We start from the raw sequence: 23508 nt of genomic DNA on the forward strand, positions 1-23508 counted from the left end.
GTGAGTCTTCCGTCAGCTGTGATGTCATTACTTATTTGCATGTGCCTTCCTCCCAGTTTACTTTTATTACCTGGCAGAAGTCTTCCAATGACTGGAGGCCCTGTCATTACACCTCCCTTGAACAAATCTTGCCAAGAAAGTCCCATGATAGGGTCACCATAAGTCGAAAACAAATTGAAGGCACAACGCCAACAATAGAAACAACGTCAAGGCTTCCCCTTTAAAATCAAATACTGTATGCTACAATAAATTTAAAATACTAACAGAAGGCCTACATGTGACCTATCAAGTTGAACAGATCCTAACACACATTATTGTCGTCCACTAAATATGCATATTTTACACAAAGTTCATAAATTCATATACAAAAATACGATCATAAAAGATTTTATAAACACCATGTTACAGCAAACTACACAGAACACGACAGTTGCCAAAAACCAGGAATGAACCAAATTCTGAAAACCCTACAGTGAATATTTTGAATGATAATGGAAACATAGGCCTGTTACAGACTGCCAAAATAAAGCTGCTTCGAGTCTCTTTGGAGGCATGCTTTTTAAATGATGCATGCACCCTAAGAATCCGGAAGCTGCACCAAAGCTGCACTCCAGTGCTTAGGAATGGAGTGTGGCTTTGGCGCAACCTCCGGACTCTTAGGACCCATGCATCATTTAAACAGCATACCTCCAAAGAGACCCGAAGCAGCTTTATTTTGGCAGTCTGTAACAGGCCATAGACTCCACAGCCATAAGCAGAGTCTCATAAAAAGATGATGCTGTTATTTGCTAGACATGTTTAAACTACACAGTCTTTTTATTGGTACATCTGAAATCTTAAACTGGGTGCTTCTAAAATAAACCCAATATGCAGGCTAGCTATCATGGAGTTGGAAGAGATTGCGAGGGCCATCCAGTCCAACCCCCTGCCATGCAGGAATACACAGTCAAGGCAAATTATTAAGGAAGATAATAAGAAAAAGAGCTTATTTTTTAAAATTGTAAGGGTCTGAGTGTAAAACCTCCTCTCATTTGAACAAGACTAGGCAACATTTTTTTTTGGGCTGGTGATGGTTGCACTGAACCCCAACCTACCGAGGCTGCACCTGAGAGATGCAGTACCAAGAAGGAAACTTTTGCTTTAAAACTGTTGTTGCTGTGTATAGCTAGTTTTCTTTGAGAAAAAGACATGGAAGGATTATGTACCGTATTTGTAAACAAAATAGGACTTTTTTGCCACTGCCCCAAGAAACTTCAGTAGCTCAATAACAATTGAAGAAATGTAGGGCTGGAGGCTGCAAAAAGTATTAGCAGTGCATGTGGCCTGTAGGCCTTGTGTAGTTCACCCCAGATTAAGATGATGAAGTATAATGTATTTTAAAATACATACTGAAAATAATAATTAGACCAAATTAAATCTTGATTTTACCCCATATAACTCAAATATATAAACTGCCTCCATCCACCTTCAACAAAAATAAAATGAATACTCATGGAGGGAGATACTACAGAAAAACAGAAGTATAAAAACTAGCAATTAATTTCCCCCACTCACATATACGTAAGATGCAGAAATCTATACAGAGGTATTTAAAATTGAACGTATGGCCAAGGTGCTGTATTGAGAGATGCAGCTACGGCAGCTGAGGCTCTTTGACCTATAAGGCCTGATACAGCTTGGGTTTAGGCTATTTGAAGGGCCATATCTCCCCTTATGAGCCCATTCGAGTTTAAAGATACTGTGGTGATGTCCCTCTCTCTATCCCACCACATTCTCATGCTTATTTGGTGGGTACAAAGGAGATGGCCTTCTTGGTGGCTGTTCCCAGTCTTTGGAACTCCTTTCCTACAGAGTCCAGGATGTCTTCCTTCTGGCTCTCCTTCAGTCGGTAAAGGAAAACATTTTTGTGCTACTAGGCTTTTAGAAACTGAATAGGATAGGCTTTTAATGATGCGCTGTGCTGTTTAATGGTTTGTATTGGTTTTAAATAAATTTTAATGTTTTCACTTTATAAACTGTTTAATTACTTTTAAAATAATTTTCTTATTTACACTGTTATTAAGGTTTAGTATAGTTTTTAACCTCTCTTGTTTTTTAATATGTTGTTAGCTGACTTCAGTCCCACTACTGGGAGAAAAGTGGGATATGAATTAATAAAACAATTAAATAAATAAATAGGACCCTGCAGGGCGCTGCTATTACAAATGGCCTCAGTGCTGGGAAAGGCTGGATGGATCTCTGCTTAGTTCCATGCTCTCCAGCACATTGGGAATCCTTCTTCTGGAGAGGGTTTCCTGGTTTTTAAGGTAGGTTTTGGGGCCATTTTGATTGTTGCACTGGTGAAGCAACCATAAAAGTGAGCATCAAAAAACATGATATTTTAAGTCAGGCTAATGATATCATATTTAACGCATACAATGCAGTACCATACAAATGCACCTAAGGGTATGCTGTGCTGAACTCAAGGAGATTTATTTCCTCCTAGCCAAGCAAAGAATTATCCTGCAAATGTTTAAAAAATATTACCTACCTTTATATATCAATTTCTGAAAGGACATTGGAACTCCAGTTACTTGTTCAATTAAGAGAGCCATATCACGTACAGTTGGTTGGTTACCTTCTTCTTGAGAACCAACCAGAAGGCTATGCTTTTCATTACCTGAAGAATAATGAAAATACATTCAGGTTGCAGTACAATAAATGTCCATTACAATTACAGACACTATCTTCATTCATGGGCTACTAATAGGAGCCTGATGTCAGGTTCTGCCCATTCCCTTCGGTTCATTGAACCAGTAATCTGCATGATAACAGATAAACTTTTTATTCAGTAAACAAAACGAAATTGACTTCTGCAGACCAAACTACCATAAAAGCATACAGCAATATGCCCTCTCAGGACTTTGCAGGCCTTCTTCCCATTTGCCCATTCTCAAAACATTCACACATCCACTCTTGCCTACTCACACCCTTTTTTCTCAGAGCCCTGCCATTTCTTCCCTTGAATAATGTTCATTACCTAGCCAGGTTTTCATTTCTCCCCCCATCATGTATGAGCACAACATGTCCCATCATACACTAATACATATCCCCGTGTTGCATAATACGGATGTCAGTATGATGCCACTTGAACATAATCATAATCATTAACTACATAAACCACCAATCCGTTATTAGCATCGTATCCAATATTAATGGCATAGAATAAAAGGAAAAAAGGAAAGTCAGCAATAACATTTAATGGCATGATCTGCTAAAGATCCTGACACCTGAGAAGTGGTCACTCAGCAAATTACATTTTATCTGACACAGAAAAAAAGGAATGAGGAAAATGCCATCCACTACGCATCTGTTGGTAGCTCAGCATGGTCTGAACTCAGAAATTCTCCCTTCTCATGCAAGTGCCTATGCCGATTCCTTAACCTATTCTAATATATCTGGGGGTAAGTCCCACAGTGTGCAAGAGCGGTTTCTTCTGAGTTGATATCAGGTAGGTTTTTGTGGGGTTTTCGGGCTATGCAAGCATGTTCTAGAAGAGTTTATGCCTGCCGTTTTGCCAACATCTGTGGCTGGCATGGAAGAGAATGCTGGTATGGAAGAGAGTGGTGTGTGTGTGTGTGTATGGACAGGTTGCTTACCTGTAATGATATTTCTTCAAGTAGTCATCTGCAAATTCACACACATGGGTTATTCTGCGCCTGCGCAGTTAGCTTCGGAACCTTCTTTGAGATATTAGAGGAATTTTGGCAGTAGCCTCACCCACTTTCCAACTACCCTATTGAGCCGGTTCCCCGCCTAAACCCTCAGTTCCATGGATGCCAAGCAGCAGCAGCCCAAGACCAAAGGAGAAATCTCTGTGAATCACAGAAATGGGTTAGACTGACAAGTTTTGGTCAATGGAGGAGGGAATGCCATGCCACACAAGAAAGGCACATTGACCCCAAACAGAATCACCATTCGGGAAATGAAGCCCAAGGGCATGTAAAGATGAGGACGGAGAGTCCTGCTAAAATGACGACTCCACAGAGTTGAGCAGAAATCCAATAGTGAGACATAATGGAAACAGTCACCAATGGAGGTGAAACATGCCCATTGGCAGAAAAACAGGCTTGCCAGCTAACTGTATGTTGCAAAGACTGTAGTTAGACCATAATAAATGGCAGGTGTAAACTAAGGTCAGGGAAAAACCCCGACCTAGATAGCAGGTCATTCAAAGAATCTTGAAAGTAGTTAGAAGGATAGTAACCTGATAAAGCCTCTTGAAGAGATTATGACATTGACAGACACAGCCTAGAATGCTAAGTAGTCTAGGGCTAAATGTCATTTTTAATGGAGCATAAACAGACAATCTGTGGTCAGCAATGAGATGGTTGGGAAGTCCATCCAGAGAGAGAGAGAGCCTAAAGACACTGAATTGGAGGAGGGCTTCAGTAACAATTTCTGGAACAGCGGTGGACGTCAGAGAAGAGGGATATTACCTCATCTAGTCACAACAAATTTCTGACAAGAAAGAAAGTAAGAAGATCGTAAGATCCAATTGTTGTGACACACAAGACACGCTGAATCTGAGCGTAATGCTCAAGGCTATCAGCATGAAGCATGCAGGTCTTGGCGAAATGTCAAAGAAAAAATCACAGTGGCTGGTGTGATGCCAATAAGACTAGTCACAAATTGTAAAGTGAAGGGACACCCCAATGTCAGGAATCCCTGTGGGGACAGTATCCCATGACGTGATGTCCTGCAGAAGTTGTATCAAGTATATCATGACATGGCCAGAACAGCCAGAACTGACAGGCAAACAGTATAGCAGGAGTGACATGCTGTCAATACATCATGAATGGGCTGTGGGAACAAAAATGTTGAGAGCAGAGGAGCAGGAATAGACGTCGAGCGTCACGAAGTCCAATTCCTAGCCAGGTGGTGCAAAACACCAGGCAATCTGACAGAACTCGTCATAATGTTATCCCTAATACTTAGGAGGAACAACTCTAGCTGTAGCATTAATGCGCTGCGACATGTCAGTATGGACAGAAGGGCTTAGAGACAATATAACAGTGGCTCAAAATCCCTTATCACATAGGTCTAGGTCGTGTGAGGAAGCATGAAGTATGCAGTGACAGGGCATAGCAATTAGGGGAGCACAGGATTTCCTTTACAGGAGAGAACCCCCAGGAAATTTGCAGAATGAGCAGTTAGCCTTGTCAGGTTGTAGGTGGAGGTCTGAAATATCGCCACCTCACCCAATTGATGCCTTGGACCAGAGGTTCAGGAAAGCGGGATGTTTTGACATCAGCCAGCCTGGAGAGATGGGACAGGTATGCACATCCTGAGATCTCCAGATCCTTAAATGGCGGCTCAAAACGGAGGGATGTCCCCAGAAGGCATTCCTGCCCAGAGCAGAAAATGGAAAGAAATTGAAGCAGTTGTTTGCAACCTGTTCCAAGGAAGAGAGTGGCGTCGACAGGGGCCCTTTGTAAGGGCCATGTGGGAACAGACATGTATTGTCAACCATATATAGTGGTCCTTGGTAAAAAAGGCAACAAGTGCCTTAAGTGACACTATGGCCTGTTACAGACTGCCAAAATAAAGCTGCTTTGGGTCTCTTTGGAGGTATGCTGTTTAAATGATGCATGCATCCTAAGAATCCGGAAGCTGCACCAAAGCTGCACTCCAGTGCTTAGGAATGGAGTGTGGCTTTGGCACAACCTCTGGACTCTTACGACCCATGCATCATTTAAATAGCATACCTCCAAAGAAACCTGAAGCAGCATTATTTTGGCCTTCTGTAACAGGCCAAAATCAGGAAGTGTCAAAACTTTTACCCTGGAAATGATGGTCCCTAGGCGATGGTACCAAAACTCACCAAGGGGGCAACAAGACGATCACAATCGTGCTGATACCGAGTGAATAATGGTAGCGTTCCTTGGTATAGATGGAACAGACCCATTGATGACTTTTGAGCATACAATCCTGAAGGCCGTTCATATGGTGAAGGATTCTCTGTACCAAGAGTGGCCAGATTGTGCCCCAGGATTATGGGAGACAACTCAGAAGTCAGACTTGAATGTCCGCATTAAGGGACATTTAGCCGTCCAGTTGCGGAGGAGAATTTAAACTGTCAAGGGTATCTGTATATCACACCATGCAGCCTGAGAGAAGTGGCATCCTCGTAAAATTGCGACGTGTGAATGGTGACGTCCTCCTTCAATATCATGTCCCCCGAATCAGCTATATAGGAATAGCAGCGGTGTCGGGTCTCGGTGTGGAAGGAATATGAACGCTGTACGGCTGTCCAATGACAATGGCATCCCTTGATGCCAGGGAACAACATGAAATATACATCTTGGTTTCGAATGAAAGAGAGGCGTTCAATGAACTACAATCCCCAGGATCCCCAAGCATTGAGCCAGGGCAGTTAAAGCTGCCTCAAGATGGATTGTTTCTGCAGTGTGTTTTGGACCATAAACAAGGGATGTACTAAGAGAAAAGCCAGCACTTGCTCATAGAGAAAGCATACTTGCCCATAGGGAATCATGGGGATTTTCTATGGGCAAGTATTACCCATGATTCTCTAATAATGTCATAATCATTCACTATGGGCTTTCAGTGTGCCTTGGCTGAAGGCTATGGAATTCTGGGAATTGGAGTTTGTTGTGGGGCCCAGGGGCCCCACAACAAACTCCAATTCCCAGAATTCCATAGCCTTCAGCCAAGGCACACTGAAAGCGGTATCAAACCGGGTTATTTCTCCAGCCAAAGTGAGGCCTCCCTTACCATAGGTGACCGTCACCGTCAGGGCCTCTCCTGGCAAAGCCATGGCCGCCCTGTCGCCGCTTCTCTTTCCCAAAGAGCCGCCTCAGGCCTCCTCCTCCTCGGCTTCCCTTCTTCCTTCCCAGGCCTGGAACTAAAGGCGGCCCCGGTAGAAGGAGGCTCAGTCCAGGCTGAGGAAGAGAGGAAAGGAGCCGCCTACCAAGGAAGGAGGAGGAGGAGGAGGAGGAGGAGTCCATGTAAGGGAGAGGCCTCCCTTCTTGGCCTAGAAAGCCTCGCCTTGGGAGTGGCGCCTGACAGCAGGCCTGGGCGCCTCACAACAAGGCCTGGCTGTAGTCTCTAGAGATCAATGGAAGTCATAGGGCCACTCTATTCTGCTCTGGTCAGGCCCCACTTGGAAGATTGTGTCCAGTTCTGGGCATCACAATTCAAAAAGGATGTTGAGAAACTGGAGTGTGTTGGTGACTAAAAGATTGAAGGGCCTGGAAACCAAGCCTTATGAGTAAAGACTCAGGGAGCTGGGGATGTTTAGCCTGGAGAAGAGAAGGTTAAGAGGGGATATGATAGCCCTGTTTAAATACTTGAAGGGATGTCATATTGAGGAGGGAGCAAGCTTGTTTTCTGCTGCTCCAGAGACTAGGACCCGGAGCAATGGATGCAAACTACAGGAAAAGAGATTCCAGCTCAACATTAGGAGGAACTTCCTGACAGTCAGGGCTCTTCGACAGTGGAACACACTTCCTAGGAGTGTAGCGGAGTCTCCTTCCTTGGAGGTCTTTAAGCAGAGGCTTGATAGCCATCTGTCGGGGATGATTTGATTGAGAGTTCCTGCATGGCAGGGAGTTGGACTGGATGGCCCTTGCGGTCTCTTCCAACTCTACGATTCTATGATCTGCACCAGTCATTCTGCCTTGAACCTGGAAGAATTGGGAGAGGCGTGTGGTGGTTGTGTGCGTTCAAGTATTTTCCAACTTACAACAACCCCGAGGCAACAACACTGTCACAGGGTTTCCTCCTTGGCAAGTTTCCTCAGAGGGGGTCCACCATTGCCATCCTCTTGAGGCTGAGAGTGTGCATCCATGGCTTGAAAATGTTTTTTAAAATTACAAATTACCAAAAAACAAACCTTGATTTTGCCATTTTATATAAGGGGCACCATTTTACTCTGCCACTGTATTTAATGAGACTTGAGCATCCATGGATTTTGGTATCCACAGCAGAGTCCTGGAACCAAACCCCAGCGGATAGTAAGGGCCCATTATGTACTAACAAGCCTTGTCTTAAATCATGGTTGAATGTACCAGATTTTCTTACCTCTGTACCAGCCCAAAAAGGTTTACAAGGGGTGGCAATGACTTTCCGGTGAAGTGTTGCATTTTAAAATCCAATGTTTCATTCACTATGAATATGTAAGATTTATATAAATGGGGATTGTGTGGCCCTCTCAAAGCTGTTGGACTGCAATTCCTATCAGCCATAGCCAGTAGTGAGGAATACTGAGAGCTGCAGTCCAGCATCACCTGACTAGCCAGATGATCTCACACAATCTACACTGCCTCTAATACATTGAGATTCTATTACAACCAGAGCTCCCCAATCTAAGAGGGAAGGAAGTTGTTTTTTGGGGGGGACTGGAAGAAATTCAATACTATTGATTTCAAATCAAGACTGCAGTCATAAACATGTATATCTCGCTGAGTTCTGTGATGTTTGCTTCCAAACACACAGGATTGCACTGGCAATACAATTAGGATCACAACCATATCTTTCACAAAGCACATATAAATGATCTATTCAAGAAAGGAATGTATCTTCTATTTATTTCTTCCTGAAAAAGATAATAAATGTTAACTGGCACACCTCTATTTCACCTAGCATAAAATTCTAGTCAATGTACAGTGTTTTGTGTAATACAGTTGTGTCACAAGCCCATCTTCCCACCATAAACCTTTTAAAATAGCAGCTGCTCCAGGCCTATTCATTCCAGTTGCATTATCTATGAATTCTCACACTTCATAGCCCCCTTCAAACCGATACCAAGCATCTTCAAACTTTTTCATGGCCCCTTCAGTCCTATAACATCTAATAAAGAGATAAATGGAGCCATAAAAGCATGTTACTTGCACAAGATTAAACCAGCATTGTGAAATCCCTTCCTCCAAACCTATTTTAAAACTCCTGAATAGTTATTTCAGGCTGCCAACTCTAGCATTTTGTGCCCAAGTTCATTATGAAACAGATAAACTCAATGATGAATTTTCTCCTTGTAGTATAACTAGAGTCTGGAGTATCTACATACAAATACCAGAGCCACAAGCATTAATTCAGTCAGGAAGAGGACTCATATGTTCCTTTAGAGTGTTACTGGATTGCACTCCCTGTAGCCCTAAACAGCATAGCCAATGCCAAGGAATGAAGCTGACCCTGCAGTCCTTACATCTAATTCTTAATAAAGAATTTCCTTTCGATTTAGAACCCGTAATTTGCTTGAGTTTGTAACAAGGAGATCGTTTCTCATCTGCTTGGTTAAGCTACTTGGAGCTACACCAACTATATTTGCCTAAATGATGGTAAGATGTCTGCAATGATAGATGGGTCTAGCTGACGGCCACCACTCCCAGGCAGGTAAATGGCTTGGCACTCTAGATTTTCTTCCTGGACAATGTTAGAGGGGCAGGGGAAAGTAAGTGGTAGTAGAAATCGAGTGAAATGGTAAGTACTTGTTGTACAAGTTGTTATACAGCTCCTCTACAGTAACATGAACTGAGAATCAGACTAAACAAATTTCACTTGTTTGTTGTACTATTTTCTTTTATGTATGTCTTACTGATTTCAGTGTAACATTTCAAAATGTGCTTGGGGACAAGCCTTTATGGAAAAGAATGCTTGTTTCATATTCAGTACGTTAATAACTGCTGGCCAGTAAGAACACATAGTTGAACTATTTGGCCAAATCCAGGCTGCTGGAAACAACTATCCTGACAAAATATTAACCAAAAATATATAGCAGGATTTCTGACTCCAACAATGAGACTCAGAGGAAGCCTACTGGAGGCAGTGGCTGCCCCGCCATTAAGATCCACTTTCCAAATAGGTTCCTCATAAAATTAGGTAGTGACTTTGACTTCAATTCCTCTAAACAGTAAACCTGAAGAAATAAAGCCTCAGCAGCTTGGAGAAAATCTGGTGATCCCAAAATAATTTCATATGAATAGTTTCCATGTAGAAATGGAAGGAATTATTGCTTATTATTACATGAACTACCTGGAGAACAATACTGTGGTGTGTGTTTTTTAAAGAACAACTTGGTTTTTACCAATAATTGAGATGAAAGTTAACACCTTTCAAGACAATACCACACAGTAAGATCAAACTACATTACACAGCGTACAGTTTATAACAAAATGGATTCTAGATGGTAATCTCCTTTGTGTGCATCTGTTATACAGTTACACTTAAGGATGGCAAATTATATTAGCAATGGAGTCAAAATGGAAGTATGCTTAGAAAATGTTCATGATCATAGCAGGTGTAATTATGTTGTTTTAAGATAAATCACCATAATAGCCCTCTGTTGTCCAAAGAAATATAAAATCAAAGAAAACTTTAAATAGTCCCACATATTTTTCATACAATACTTCTACAACAGCAATATTTTAGAATTTTGACTGGATCCCATCGAAGGAAGGAGTAGTGTCAATTTCTTGTTGTTAATACAAAAGCTAGTAATAAAATATCTTCAAAGAAGGGAAGTTATCACTCATGGTTCACTTCATATTCCAAAACATAGTACTGAAAGCGAGAGTCCCCACAACCTCAAATGTTTTTGTTTAGATGTTTGTCACATGAAAGACAGCATTCCCAATGAACTGGAGCAGTTATGTTGCAGGGATCTGTGGCAGTCCAAATTCATCCACCAGTACACCATCCTATGAAAGAGAACACATGCAATTTAATGTTAATAGTTTTCCCTCAAATTAGTACCAAGTGTACCCATTATAAACCAGTGGAATTAATTTCCTGTTTATATCCCAAGATATCTGCATCAGCAAACCATGACCCTACCACTACACTCCTGCTTTATACACCATTTATAAACATCATGCCAAACTACAGTTAAGTAGAAAGTTAGAAGGAAGTCTGATTTGATCCTAACATATCTTTTGTAGCCACTCACTAGAATTGTGTGAACAAAATGCATTAGTTACACCACTTATTCTTTGGGACAAATATGGAAACAAAGAGGAAAAGTCTGCTAAAAATAATTTTTAAGATGATGACATTAAATCAGCAAAAATATTGTAGTCTAACTGAACAGTATTTGGGGGAAAGATTCTGTTGTAAATGCAGGTGATCGGGGTGGGATGGGGGGGTGAGACTCACTTTGTTTTTTGCTTCAGCTGGCATGCCTTCAGGAATTGCTGGAACAGATGCCGCTTCATCCAAGTAAGAGCTATCTTCATCAGCTAAAAGTTCATCACCCAGTGCCTCCAGTTCTAGAATTGTTGCCAGAACAGAAAAAGTTTACTGATGATTGATTGTGGGTGATCTTGCTCCAAGCAAGGTTTATCTGATTTAAATTAATATGTGGCAGCACTTGCAAAATTAGTATTATATCCCACTTCTTCAAACAAAAAACAATCCCCATAGCTGCTGTCAAGTCAATTTTGACTTAGGGTGACCCTATGAATGAGCAACCTCCAAGTCACTCTATATCAACAGCCCTGTGCAGGTCAGGGCTGTGGCTTCTTTGATTGACTCTACCCATCCATAATGTGGTCCTCCTCTTTTCCTATTGACTTTCACCTTATCGAACATTATTGCTTTTTTTTTAGTGAGTCATGTCTTCTCATGATATGGCCAAAGTACAATATCTCAGATTAGTCATCTTGCCCACAATCTCATGGAAAGGTAGTGGGAGCCCCACAAAGCCTTAGGATTGTAATAATTACCAGCAATCTATTAAAACATGTGCATCCCATTCTTTAGCCAAAAGATTCCCAGGTTTTAAGATCAGTAAATGACACAACAGTCTGTGCTCTCAGGCTTACAATTTAAAAAGGCAAAATAAAAGGAAATAAGGGGTTGGGAAAAGGAAAATAAGAAAACTAAGGCACCAGATCTTAATAGCATCAAAGCAGTAATGCCAATCAGTAGGAGTGGGGAGAGTTCAGCTGAGGGGAGAGCAAGAGTATCACACAACATATGTCCAAGGAGTGTTGGGGCTTGCAGGTTGTGATTCTGTGCACTAAAGTACAGTGCCAATGCTTTGTCAAGCAAATGTAAACATGTCTGTCTTGACCTCAAGTTATCTACCTTGAACCTTGCTAAAACACAGCAACTATAACTTACCAGCCTCTAAGTCTTCTTCATCAATATCTGGGGTTCCATAACTACGACTCAGTGCTTCCTGAATTTCACCAGCATCTTCCATCATATCTTCCAACTGGTCTTGCAAGTCCTAAAGTTTATTACAAAACAGAAGTCCAAATGCTAGTGGATAAGACACTTACTTTTAAAAAAACTTCAGTATTTGTTAGGATTTATTTGTTCTGCTTGAAATGAAAAATGAAAAGTGTTGACACTTTGCTGCTTCTTGATTAATTACAAAGATCCAGTTTTGATCATACTTAGAGAATGCCTATTGAAATCAGTGGTCCTACAATTTCAATGGGTCAATTATGGTTATGTTTGGATGCTTTTAATTACACTGGGCCCTCCAAATTTGCGGACTTGCCATCCACAGATTTAAAGCATCCACGGATTTAAGCATCTGTGGACGGCAAGCCCATGTTGTGGCAGAGGAGGAGGAAGATGCCATGGAGAAGGATGAGGAAGCTGTGGAAGAGGAAGGGAGAGGCAGGAGGAGGCAAGAGGAAGCTGCGAAGGGGGAGGGGGAGGAAGCCGCAGCAGTGGGGGAAGCGGCAGTGGTGGAGGAGGCTCCTTGCAGGCAGGTGAAAGCAGGCAGGGAGAGAGGATACATGAGGTGAACTCCCATTGCTCCAATGGTGGTGTGGCTATGTGGCTGCACCACCATTACAGACAATGGGACTTGAGCATCCGTGGATTTTGGTATTGGGGGGATCCAGAACGGATCCCCTGTAGAGACCAAGGGCCCACTGTACTACCAATAGAGAAGTTTCAGCATCAAAAGCAATTTAGTTAATACAAGACAGAACTTATACTACAGTGGGCCCTTGCCTTACACAGGGAATCCGTTCTGGACCCCCCCCCCCCCCGCGTAAGGCTAATTTCACGTATGCTCGAGACCCATTCATTTGAATGGGGCTCGTGTGCGGCGGCGCAGGAGTGTGCGGGGCGCCACGGGCGCACGCCCCATTCATTTGAATGGGACGCACCGCCCCTTGCGCCCCACGCATTCCCTGCGTCTTGAGCGCATATGGTCAAGTCCTCGTAAAGCGCGCCTGCGTATAACGTGGGCGCACTGTATTTTTTCCTTGGGACTGATATAAGAATAAGATCAAGGGCAGAGAGAAAGAGGAAATTTTTGAAAAGAGTTATAAAGAGTATATTTAATTAAAAATGTGAAATCAAAATGTACCTGTATAATCTTGAGTTATTACAGTCTAACTACACATTATTATTTTAAAATAATAATTAAAACTCACCTCAATCTGATCAATTTTTACTTGCTTGTAAGCCTTTTTCATTTCCTTCACTCCCAGTTTCATGGCATCCACCTAAAAAAATAGAAGTATTTAGTATTTAAACTACAGCAAATACAAAATATTGAAGTGAAACCTGAAATAATTTTTTTTTAGAAAAGTTACCGTTGTTTTGGTATCTTTCAGGGACTGGATGGTATAATTGGCTTGTTCCATGTTGAAAGACTGTTGAGCAAGATTATCACGCTGGTTTTCATACCTATGTTCAAAACATATTATAGTTCACTGCTGGAAGGTTAGAAGTGAAAAACTAGTGCAGAGACAGTCAACCACAGAGAGACTGGAGGACCAATTTTCTGACCTTACAACCCTCTAGTTGCACCGGAGACTTTTTAAAAAAAACCTCCCAAAAGGAATGAAAAAACAAAACCAGAAATCTGGAAGTCTATTTTTGGTTTTGAAACATTGGTTTTTAAATAGCGTGGGGGTAGGGACCTGTATTCTATGGATCTGGAAGGGCTGAAGGCTGCCAAAACAGCTTTGAGGGCTGCATAGCAGTCTCTGGGCCATACATTGTCAATACAGTGGTACCCCGGGTTACGAAAGTAATTCGTTCCGCCGCCGCTTTCGTAACCCGGAAACTTTCGCTAGCCGAAATGCCCATAGGCGCTAATAGCGAAAGCCGCTTTTTGGTGCGAAATCGCGCCGAAAAGCACCAAAAGTTTTTTCGTAACCTGAAAAAACTTTCGTAACGCGGAACAGTTTTTTTAAATATTTTTTTTTCGTAACCCGGAAATTTTGTAAGGCGGCGCATTCGTATCCCGGGGTACCACTGTACCTACATTATAATGATATGAAACAACAAAAGCAATCCCTTCCACAAGGACCAGAGGACTTGGGAGAGTTGTTGGATTGTGGCACTGCTGGTGGCCACAAGCAAAAATTTCAGGAGTTCTTTTCCCACTTCTTTTAAAATTAATATTGTATTTTTAAAAAGTAAAAATAGAAATTGAAACTTACATCCGCTTCTGTTTTAACACTCTCAGGGCTTTCTGCTTTACCATGTTCTAGAGAAGAGGTAGAAATTAGTTGTCAGTAACAATAGGAGTACCAATAAGAGCTGAATACAACATTTAGTTAAATATTATATAATACCTTCCTGTTATAATAACCAATATGGTTTATGAACACAAATGAGAATGTATTTTGATAACATTAACATTCACTGTAGCAATCAATTCTAAAGAACCCCAAGTAGTAGTAATTGTTAAGTAGGTAATTTACTCTTCTATGGACTTCAAGGGACAGGACTACTCTATCCACCACCCTCTTTTTCCCCTGATCATCACCTTGGCATAAATAACTGTAACTGAACCAGCAAGTTCCTTACTTAGGGGATTATGGGCTCCCTTTTAAAATAAAACACTACAACTGGTCCTTAAGCTTAAGGCAGCTGAAATACACATGTTTATTGTATCTTGCAGCCTTTCAAATAATAAAATATTTTATAATTTAATTTGTAAAATATTTTATATTTTAAATAGTAAGATGTTTTTTATTTAAAACAGTAAAATATTTACTTTTATCTTCCTTTACAACAAATTTGAGAGGGAATCTATCCTGGCATTTATAGACTAGAAACAAAGAATGGAAAACAATGACTTGCTCAAGACCAACCAGCAAGTCTAGGGTCAAGCTAGGACTGAAACCCAATGCATTCAACTCAATGTCTAATGTGACACCCACTACAGATTCAAAACCATGATTAACAAAACTGCAGTGTGGGGAAGACTTCTGTATCCATGCATCATTCTTCATCAACAGCTTTTTGGTGAGCAGAGTTGAAAGAGCAAGAACCTCATAAGTACAATCATAAGATTATCGTATATATCAGGTATAAAAAAGTGTGGTCAAAAAATCAACCCAAAAAACCCAGTGTGAGGGCAGTCATAAGAGGCAGAGGCAAGAAACCCCTCTTGGTGTGGCAGGGCACGGAAACAGTGCTCCCACCCCATTAACCTTGCCCAAATGGAGAAAGGCAGCTCTCCCTCCTTCCTCACCTTCTCTTTTGGGCCAGATGGCAATTAGCAGAAATTTAAAGGAGTCTGAAGCATGTGACGTATCCTGCACTCCAATTTGGGGTACTTGAGGTAGGCAAAAATGGAATGGAGGTGGCCATTCTTAATAGGGGCTCAATATATAGCCTTGTGAGGCTTGGCAGTCTCTTTGCAGAGGCTTATACAATGAGCCCCAAAATGGCAGCAGTTTCAGTGCTGCTCTAACACCATGCCCATTTCAACACAAGTATAGGAACAGGCAAAGATGAAATGGGATGAGCAAGGAAAGCAATCAGACGAAAGGATCACAATCAGATGCAAGTGGGTGAGTGGGGAAAGTAATCACATGCTCATGATACTTCCATCTGATCACTTTCTCTATTTCCCCTTTTCATCTGATCATGATCCTTTTATCTGATCACCATCCCCACTTGCCCCCCTTTTATCTGATCGCTTTTACCACTCGTCCGCTTTCATCTAATCACCATCCCCATTCACTTTCTTTTCTGATTGCTTTCTCTACCCCCTTTCATCAATCATGATCCCACTGAAATGCCCATGCTGTGTTGAAATGGGCTTGGTGACAGAGCAGTGCTGAAACAGTGGCAGTACTCAAAGAGCAGCACTGAATCGTCTGCCACATTGAAACGTCAGCATTGGATCATCCCCTGCGCTCTATCAGCTACACTGGAATGGCTGTAATCAACTGTCTGCGCTAAACCATGTTTAGTATCAGTTCAAATGCTGGGGATGAAGTGGCTGTGATGAAATGCTCTATTCCTCCCCATTTCTGCTGAATGTCACTTAGGCTGAAACAGAAGATGAGGAAGGAATGCGGGCTGACTTTCTCCATTTTGGACAAGGTAGGTCTAATGGGGTAGAAGTGCTGCTTCCATGCTAAGAGGGACTTCTTGCCTCTGCCTCTTGTCACTTCCTCACACTGAGAATTTAACAGATGCAGGTTGCTTTCCTTGCTCTCTTTTTTAAGCTGCATTCTCATTTTTTTCTTCATTTATGGTCCGTTTGTACAGACGAAGGCATGTTAAGATCAGCAATGCCATTTACACCCCCCAATAAATAAATACATAGCTCTTCCTATGTATGTTCCCACTAAGCATTTTTAAAAGGAGAGAAAAATATTTGTTTACTATAAGTAAATTACTTTTATTACATGCCCCTAAGTTTTACCCTCAACAGATACCTGGGTCCTAGCAAAATCCTAATTTTGGCCCCCAAAACTGCGCTCGACTTATAAATGAGATATAACAACAATTTCAGTATGACAACAGGACTACATATGAGATAGCTCTTATTGTCGGGATGAGAAACTATCTGACAGTGGAATACGCTCCTTTGGAGAGTGGTGGAGTCTCCTTCTTTAGAGGTTTTTTAAACAGAGGCTGAATGGCCATCTGTCAGGGCTGCTTTGATTGTGAATTCCTGCATGGCAGGGTTTGGACTGAATGGCTCTTGAAATCCTTTCCAATCCTATGATTCTATGGCCTGTTACAGACTGCCAGAATAAAGCTGCTTTGGGTCTCTTTGGAGGTATGCTGTTTAAATGATCCATGCATCCTAAGAATCCGGAAGCTGCACCAAAGCTGCACTCCAGTGCTTAGGAATGGAGTGTGGCTTTGGCGCGACCTCCAGACTCTTAGGACCCATGCATCATTTAAATAGCATACCTCCAAAGAGACCCGAAGCAGCTTTATTTTGGCAGTCTGTAACAGGCCTATGTATACTGAATGCAGAATACAGAAAAGGAAAAATAATCGTTAACAAGAACTTCAAAAACTTGGAGAACGAGTTCTGTGATGTGTCACTTCATCATAAATTGCTCAGATCATACCTTTGCTGGCCCTTCCCTCATTTTCTTCATTTGATCTTTATACTTCACTAGTTCTGCATCAAGCCTAGAAATTTTCTTGTCAATGGACTCTGCTCTGCCGTCCACCTTTAGCAAGAGGAAGGAAGGGGGAAAAAACTGTTACTAGTGGAAAGGACACTAGACTATGATGCCAGTACAGCAATTTTAAAAGATCCTCCAGCATGCCATTCAGCAAACACCAAACATGCAAAGTACAACAATCTTTTTATCAAGTTCCATTTAACAATAATAATAACGATAATAACAATCCATAAAAAGCACAGCAGTAAAGATTAGCAGCTGGAGGCTCCTGAAAATCCTATAACAGGTTTGCCTTAGGGTTGCCATAAGTCGGAAAAGACCTGAAGGCATTCAGCAACAGTGACTTATAAATATGAATTCACCTGGTTATGTTGATTATTGCAGAAGAGGCCTGATTTTACACTTTAGTGGATTTCTGTTTTTGGTAAAACTCCCATGGTCTTTTGAATGCATACTTAGGCTCTCTTATGTCTGAACTAATCTCTCAATGATAAAATCTTGCTGCTGAACATGAGCTCAACATCCATTGAGCAAAGTGTTCTGCCCACCATAAGAACCGGCTGGGTCCATGCTACTGCCCTTGAACTGGGCTGATCCCAGACACTGGGCCATCGAGGCCACAGCATCTTTGCTCTTTCCCCTTCCCAGCCAAGCTAACCTAGTGATTGGATTGAGACTCTGGAAAGCAGGGACCGAATCCCTGCTTGGCCAAGAAAACCCACTGGTTAACCTTGGGCGAGTCACATTCTCTCAACCTCAGTGGATGGCAATGGCAACCAGGGACGTAGCCAAGGGGGGGGGTTCTTGTGGTCCAGACTCCCCCTTCCATTCGATAAAATGAATGGTGCGTGCTGCCACACCGCTGCATCCAAGCCCCACTATAATGGTGGCGCTTAGTCTGCAACCCCCCTTCCTAAAATCCTGGCTACGTCCGTGGCAACCCCCCTCTGAAGAAACTTGCCAAGACATCCGCATTATAGGCTTGCCTTAGAGTTGGACATAACTTGAAGGCACACAACACGCACTTTTTTATGCTGAGCGTGGCGATTCATAACTGCCAGACCAGAACTGTTCTATCTTCAAGACTTGTTAAATTATTGGGGTGTGCAATAAAAGTTGTTCCTGACTGCATTCGTTGCTGTTTTATTTACGCTTTGTGGCTACAATCCTACACACGTTTTACCCAGGACTCTCTTCCACTGAACCCCACAAGTTTACTGACTTCTGAGTACAAGCATGGAGGATCGTTCTATAAGATGCTGTTCTAGTCGGGATCTTAGAAATCTGGTGCTAAGAAGCAGGAGAGAGGCCTAAATGGCATCTTGACAGACATAGCATCCTCTGGGAAGCTGAGCCACAAGCGGGAGCTGCCCAGTCTCCTCAGGGTGACCAGGCCTCTTCCTGTCCTGGGACATAGCCTCCATTTTAGCCTTCTCTCCAGGGGGAACTCTAAAGCGTCCTCCATTTTCAGCAGGACTAAGAAGCAAAAATGTATATTTCTAGGAGTGTTTTTAGCTTTATATTTGGCCATGTCCTCCATTTTTCATGACTCCGCTTTGAGCCTAAGAAGCATGCATTGACATTAGTATGCATGTTTCTAGCTTTTATGTGGTTATGTCCTCCATTTTCTTTGAATGCCCTCCATGTTGACTAAGAAGAATGAATAGACATTTCTATGAGTATTTTAAACTTTTCTTTGGCTACATCCCGCATTTTTCATGAACGTTGTCCATTTTCAGCCTAACTAAGAAGCATTAATGGACTTTTCTACGTTGTCAGCTTTTATTTGATTATGTCCTCCATTTTGACTAAGAAGCATTAATTCACACTTCTATGGGCCAAACAGACAGGCCAAAATAAAGCTGCTTCGGGACACTTTGGAGGTATGCTGTTTAAATGATGCATGTGTCCTAAGAGTCCAGAAGCTGTGCCAAAGCTCTTATGACGCATGCATCATTTAAACAGCATACCTCCAAAGTGTCCCGAAGCAGCTTTATTTTGGCCTGTCTATTTGGGCCCTATGTGTGTTTTTAGCTTTTTACTGGTCATGTCCTCCATTTCTTCATTACCGTCCTCCATTCTGAGCCTGACTAAAAAGCACGAAAGGGCATTTCTATGAGTGTTTTTAGCTTTTTATGTGGTCATGTCTTCCATTATTTATTTATTTCTTGGGAATAGCCACCATTTTGGGCCTGACTAATAAGCACGAATGTACATTGATCTGAGTAGTTGTAGCTTTTTATTTGGCCATGCCCTCCATTTTTCTCAAATGTCCTCCATTTCAAGCCAGACTAAGAGGCATGAATGGACATTTCTATGAGTCTCTTTGGCTTCTATAGGGCCAGGTCCCCCACTTTTTCTTGAATGTCCTCCATTTCAAGCCAGACTAAGAGGCATGAATGGACATTTCTATGAGTCTCTTTGGCTTCTATAGGGCCAGGTCCCCCACTTTTTCTTGAATGTCTTCCATTTCAAGCCAGACTAAGAGGCATGAATGGACATTTCTATGAGTCTCTTTGGCTTCTATAGGGCCAGGTCCCCCACTTTTTCTTGAATGTCCTCCATTTCAAGCCAGACTAAGAGGCATGAATGGACATTTCTATGAGTCTCTTTGGCTTCTATAGGGCCAGGTCCCCCACTTTTTCTTGAATGTCCTCCATTTCAAGCCAGACTAAGAGGCATGAATGGACATTTCTATGAGTCTCTTTGGCTTCTATAGGGCCAGGTCCCCCACTTTTTCTTGAATGTCCTCCATTTCAAGCCAGACTAAGAGGCATGAATGGACATTTCTATGAGTCTCTTTAGCTTCTATAGGGCCAGGTCCCCCACTTTTTCTTGAATGTCCTCCATTTCAAGCCAGACTAAGAGGCATGAATGGACATTTCTATGAGTCTCTTTAGCTTCTATAGGGCCAGGTCCTCCACTTTTCTTGAATGTCCTCCATTTCAAGCCAGACTAAGAGGCATGAATGGACATTTCTATGAGTCTCTTTGGCTTCTATAGGGCCATGTCCCCCACTTTTTCTTGAATGTCCTCCATTCTGGGCCTGACTAAGAAGCATGAATGGACATTTCTATGAGTCTCTTTAGCTTCTATAGGGCCAGGTCCTCCACTTTTCTTGAATGTCCTCCATTTCAAGCCAGACTAAGAGGCATGAATGGACATTTCTATGAGTCTCTTTAGCTTCTATAGGGCCAGGTCCTCCACTTTTCTTGAATGTCCTCCATTTCAAGCCAGACTAAGAGGCATGAATGGACATTTCTATGAGTCTCTTTAGCTTCTATAGGGCCAGGTCCTCCACTTTTCTTGAATGTCCTCCATTCTGGGCCTGACTAAGAGGCATGAATGGACATTTCTATGAGTCTCTTTAGCTTCTATAGGGCCATGTCCCCCACTTTTTCTTGAATGTCCTCCATTTCAAGCCAGACTAAGAGGCACGAATGGACATTTCTATGAGTCTCTTTAGCTTCTATAGGGCCAGGTCCCCCACCTTTTCTTCAATGTCCTCCATTCTGGGCCTGACTAAGAGGCATGAATGGACATTTCTATGAGTGCTTTTAGCTTTTAATGGGTCATGTCCCCCATTTTTCCTTCACCGTCCTCCATTTTCAGCCCGACTATGAAGCATGAAGTGGCATTTATCTGTGTGTTTGTAGGCTTTACTGGGTCATGCCCTCCATTTTTCTTGGCTGTCCTCCATTTTGAGCCTGAACGGACATCTCTATGCTTTCAGCTTCTGATCATGTCCTCCATTGTCCTCCAATCCAAGCCCGACTATGAGACACGAATGGGCATCTCTACGAGCGCTTTTAGCTCCTGTTCGGCCATGTCCCCCACATCTTATCTCCCCTTCGCTGCCACTGCCACCCACCGTTCCGATGCAGTCCGTCAGGTTCGGCGGAGGCGCCTTCGGCTTCGACTTCCCAAACAAGCGGTTCATCTCGACGACTGTCCCGGAAGACGGACAACAACAACAATGGGGGAACCAGGAAGCTTGGCCCGGAATGCCGGCCCCGCGCATGCGCTATCGGACCCGAAAACCCCGCCCTCGGGCCTCACTCGGCGGCTCAAGAGCCAATCAGCGAAGGGCACAGGAAGTCGCAAGTAATGGCGGAAGAAGCTGCTCAGGAGAGAACTCTTCCGCCCGGACTTGAGACCGGAAGTGGGGGTTTTCTTGTTCAGAAGCAGCAGCAGGAGGAGGAAAAGAGCGTCCTCTATAAACCTTTTAAGGGTTCTTGGACTCCAGCTCCCAGAATCCCAGACCATTGGCCAATATGGCTGAGGCTTCTGGGAGCTGTAGTCCAAAATCTCTTAAAAGGGCACAGTTTGGGGGTGGGGACCACAGATTTGGAGAAAATTGGTCTCATACACTAAAGCTGCATCTACACTGCAGAAATAATGTGGTTTGGAACCACTTCAGTTGTCCTGGCTCCATGCTATGGAATTCTGGGAATGGGAGTTTGTTGTGGGCCCAGAGCGGAGCAGAGCTCCGCTCTGGGCCCCACAACAAACTCCCATTCCCAGAATTCCATAGCACGGAACCGGGACAACTGAAGTGGTTCCAAACCACATTATTTTACACTACACATTTATAGCACTATGATTTCACTTCAAGTGCCATGGCAACATACTATTAGGAGTTCTGTGGCTGAGAATTATAAACCCCCCTCTCCCTAAAGTGTAAATAAAGCGCAATTGCGGGTGCCTTCAGAACCATATACACTCATCACTCCACGTTTGCGTCTTGATTCACGGATTCTATTCATATGTTCTCTCTAGGAATATCTAGGTCCTCCTCCAGCGCACCTCTATGGTCAACTTTAACCAAAAGACACACTGAAGGACCTATAGAGATTCCTAGAGAGAACACTCTCCACTATGCCTTTGTAGCTCCTCCATTGCAACTCTATGGTCAGTGTCTAGCAGATGTTGACCACAGAGTTGCACTGGAAGACCTAGAGATTCCTAGAGAGGTGTTCTCTCAGACAAAAACTATGGCGGGTTACAGACCGCCATTTGGGACGTCCTTAGGACGTCCCAGTTTAAAAAAGGGGCGTCTCTTCTAGACGCCCCTACTCCTGTTATAGACTCTGTCCATAACAAATGGCGGCGGATGTTCCACACGGCCGCCGCCATTTTGACGTCTTGGACGTCTAGCTTCCAGACGTGTCGTGGAGGAAGTGACGCTGCGAAAGTGCGCCTTGCGCTTTGCAGCGCCACTTCCGGGGCCCAGGAAGGAGCGCGATTTCCGCGCTCCTTCCTCGCAGCGTCCAAGAGTCCTGCGGTTTAGAAGCTGCGGCTCCCGGACACTGCAGGCAGCAGCGGAGCCAGACCACTGCTTTTCGGCGGTCTATAACCCACCTGTGTGTTTGTTATTTGTGGTTCTTCCACGTTCACGGGAGTCCTGTGCCCTAACCCTAGCAGATGTGGAGGGACAAGTGTACAGGCATATACTGTACATATACTGTACAAAACCATACGGTGACTCCATGATTTTATAGGGTTTTCTGAGGCAAGGAAAACTCAAGTCACTTGCCAATTCCTCCCTCTGATCCTATCCTGCAGGAACTGTGTGCAGTGTGAATGGGCTCCTTGCCTGTGGATGGTTTAGTTATTCCCTGAGGCAGTGGGAAGGCTTAGGCTGCTTCTCAAGAACTTTGGCAAACGGTGGCAATACAGTTGCCAGCGCTCTCAAACAAATGATACTCTTGACCCAATTCCGCTCCTGAGATGTCTTTTTGGGACAGAATCAGCTCTGGTCACTTTTTTCTGCCTTGCAGAAAAGCTGCAGGCCACACCAAATAGAAGTCTGTTTCCAAGTCCGTTAAAACTCCTCCAGAAATAGGTTGCAGTGAAATTGGATAGTGGCCTGCAGTATCCTGGAGCCCAGAATAAACCCTTCCCGTTTATTTAAGGAAAAATTGCAGCTCCCGATAGAAACAGATGCCAGTTTGGATGGGAGATTGCAAAGGTTGCAGGCGGTCCCTTGGAGGACCATAAGATTGCCACTGCTATCCTAAACTGTATAAAATGGCTGTCAGCCTTTGAATGGCAATGCTTTGGATTTCAACTCCCAGAAAGCCCAAACAATGGCCATGGTGGTAGGATTACAGGAAGATGAAGTCCAAAATTGTTGCCCCAAACAATT

The 23508-nt window shown here is 43.0% G+C and overlaps 2 protein-coding genes across 3 annotated transcripts in view; both read right to left on the bottom strand.

The window, feature by feature from the left end:
* The window catches only part of LOC149309411 (BAG family molecular chaperone regulator 1-like), a 31694-nt gene extending 24738 nt beyond the window's left edge, over positions 1-6956 (bottom strand). For both annotated transcript variants that reach the window (XR_016281900.1, XM_089532401.1), the window contains exons 1-2: positions 6775-6956; positions 2531-2659 (exon numbers count right to left, since the gene is read on the bottom strand). Coding sequence is in view for 1 of the 2 variants with exons in the window: in XM_089532401.1 (XP_089388527.1) it covers positions 2531-2659; positions 6775-6817 (172 nt within the window). In the remaining variant the exon portion in view is untranslated. The remainder of the gene's footprint in view (positions 1-2530; positions 2660-6774) is intronic.
* A 1614-nt stretch (positions 6957-8570) lies between these two features.
* Positions 8571-21383, bottom strand: LOC149309412 (charged multivesicular body protein 5). Its single transcript, XM_089532402.1, has 8 exons — positions 21232-21383; positions 17301-17405; positions 14415-14461; positions 13560-13653; positions 13398-13469; positions 12121-12229; positions 11152-11264; positions 8571-10697 (listed from the first exon to the last, which is right to left on the bottom strand). Exons 1-8 carry the CDS (start codon positions 21379-21381, stop codon positions 10647-10649), a joined length of 741 nt encoding a protein of 246 aa, XP_089388528.1. The 5' UTR covers positions 21382-21383; the 3' UTR covers positions 8571-10646.
* Between the last annotated feature and the right edge of the window lie 2125 nt (positions 21384-23508).

This window comes from Sceloporus occidentalis, unplaced genomic scaffold (assembly GCF_023333645.1).
Source record: "Sceloporus occidentalis isolate IW3139 unplaced genomic scaffold, rSceOcc1.0.p SCAF_7, whole genome shotgun sequence".
NCBI lineage: Eukaryota > Metazoa > Chordata > Lepidosauria > Squamata > Phrynosomatidae > Sceloporus > Sceloporus occidentalis.

Coding starts and splice junctions, on each gene's coding strand:
- LOC149309412 (XM_089532402.1), bottom strand. CDS start 21,381: ATGCGCGGGGCCGGCATTCCGGGCCAAGCTTCCTGGTTCCCCCATTGT. Junction 14,462..17,300: donor TGAGGGAAGGGCCAGCAAAG/GTATGATCTGAG, acceptor CCTCTTCTCTAG/AACATGGTAAAGCAGAAAGC. Junction 13,470..13,559: donor TGAAAGATACCAAAACAACG/GTAACTTTTCTA, acceptor CTATTTTTTTAG/GTGGATGCCATGAAACTGGG.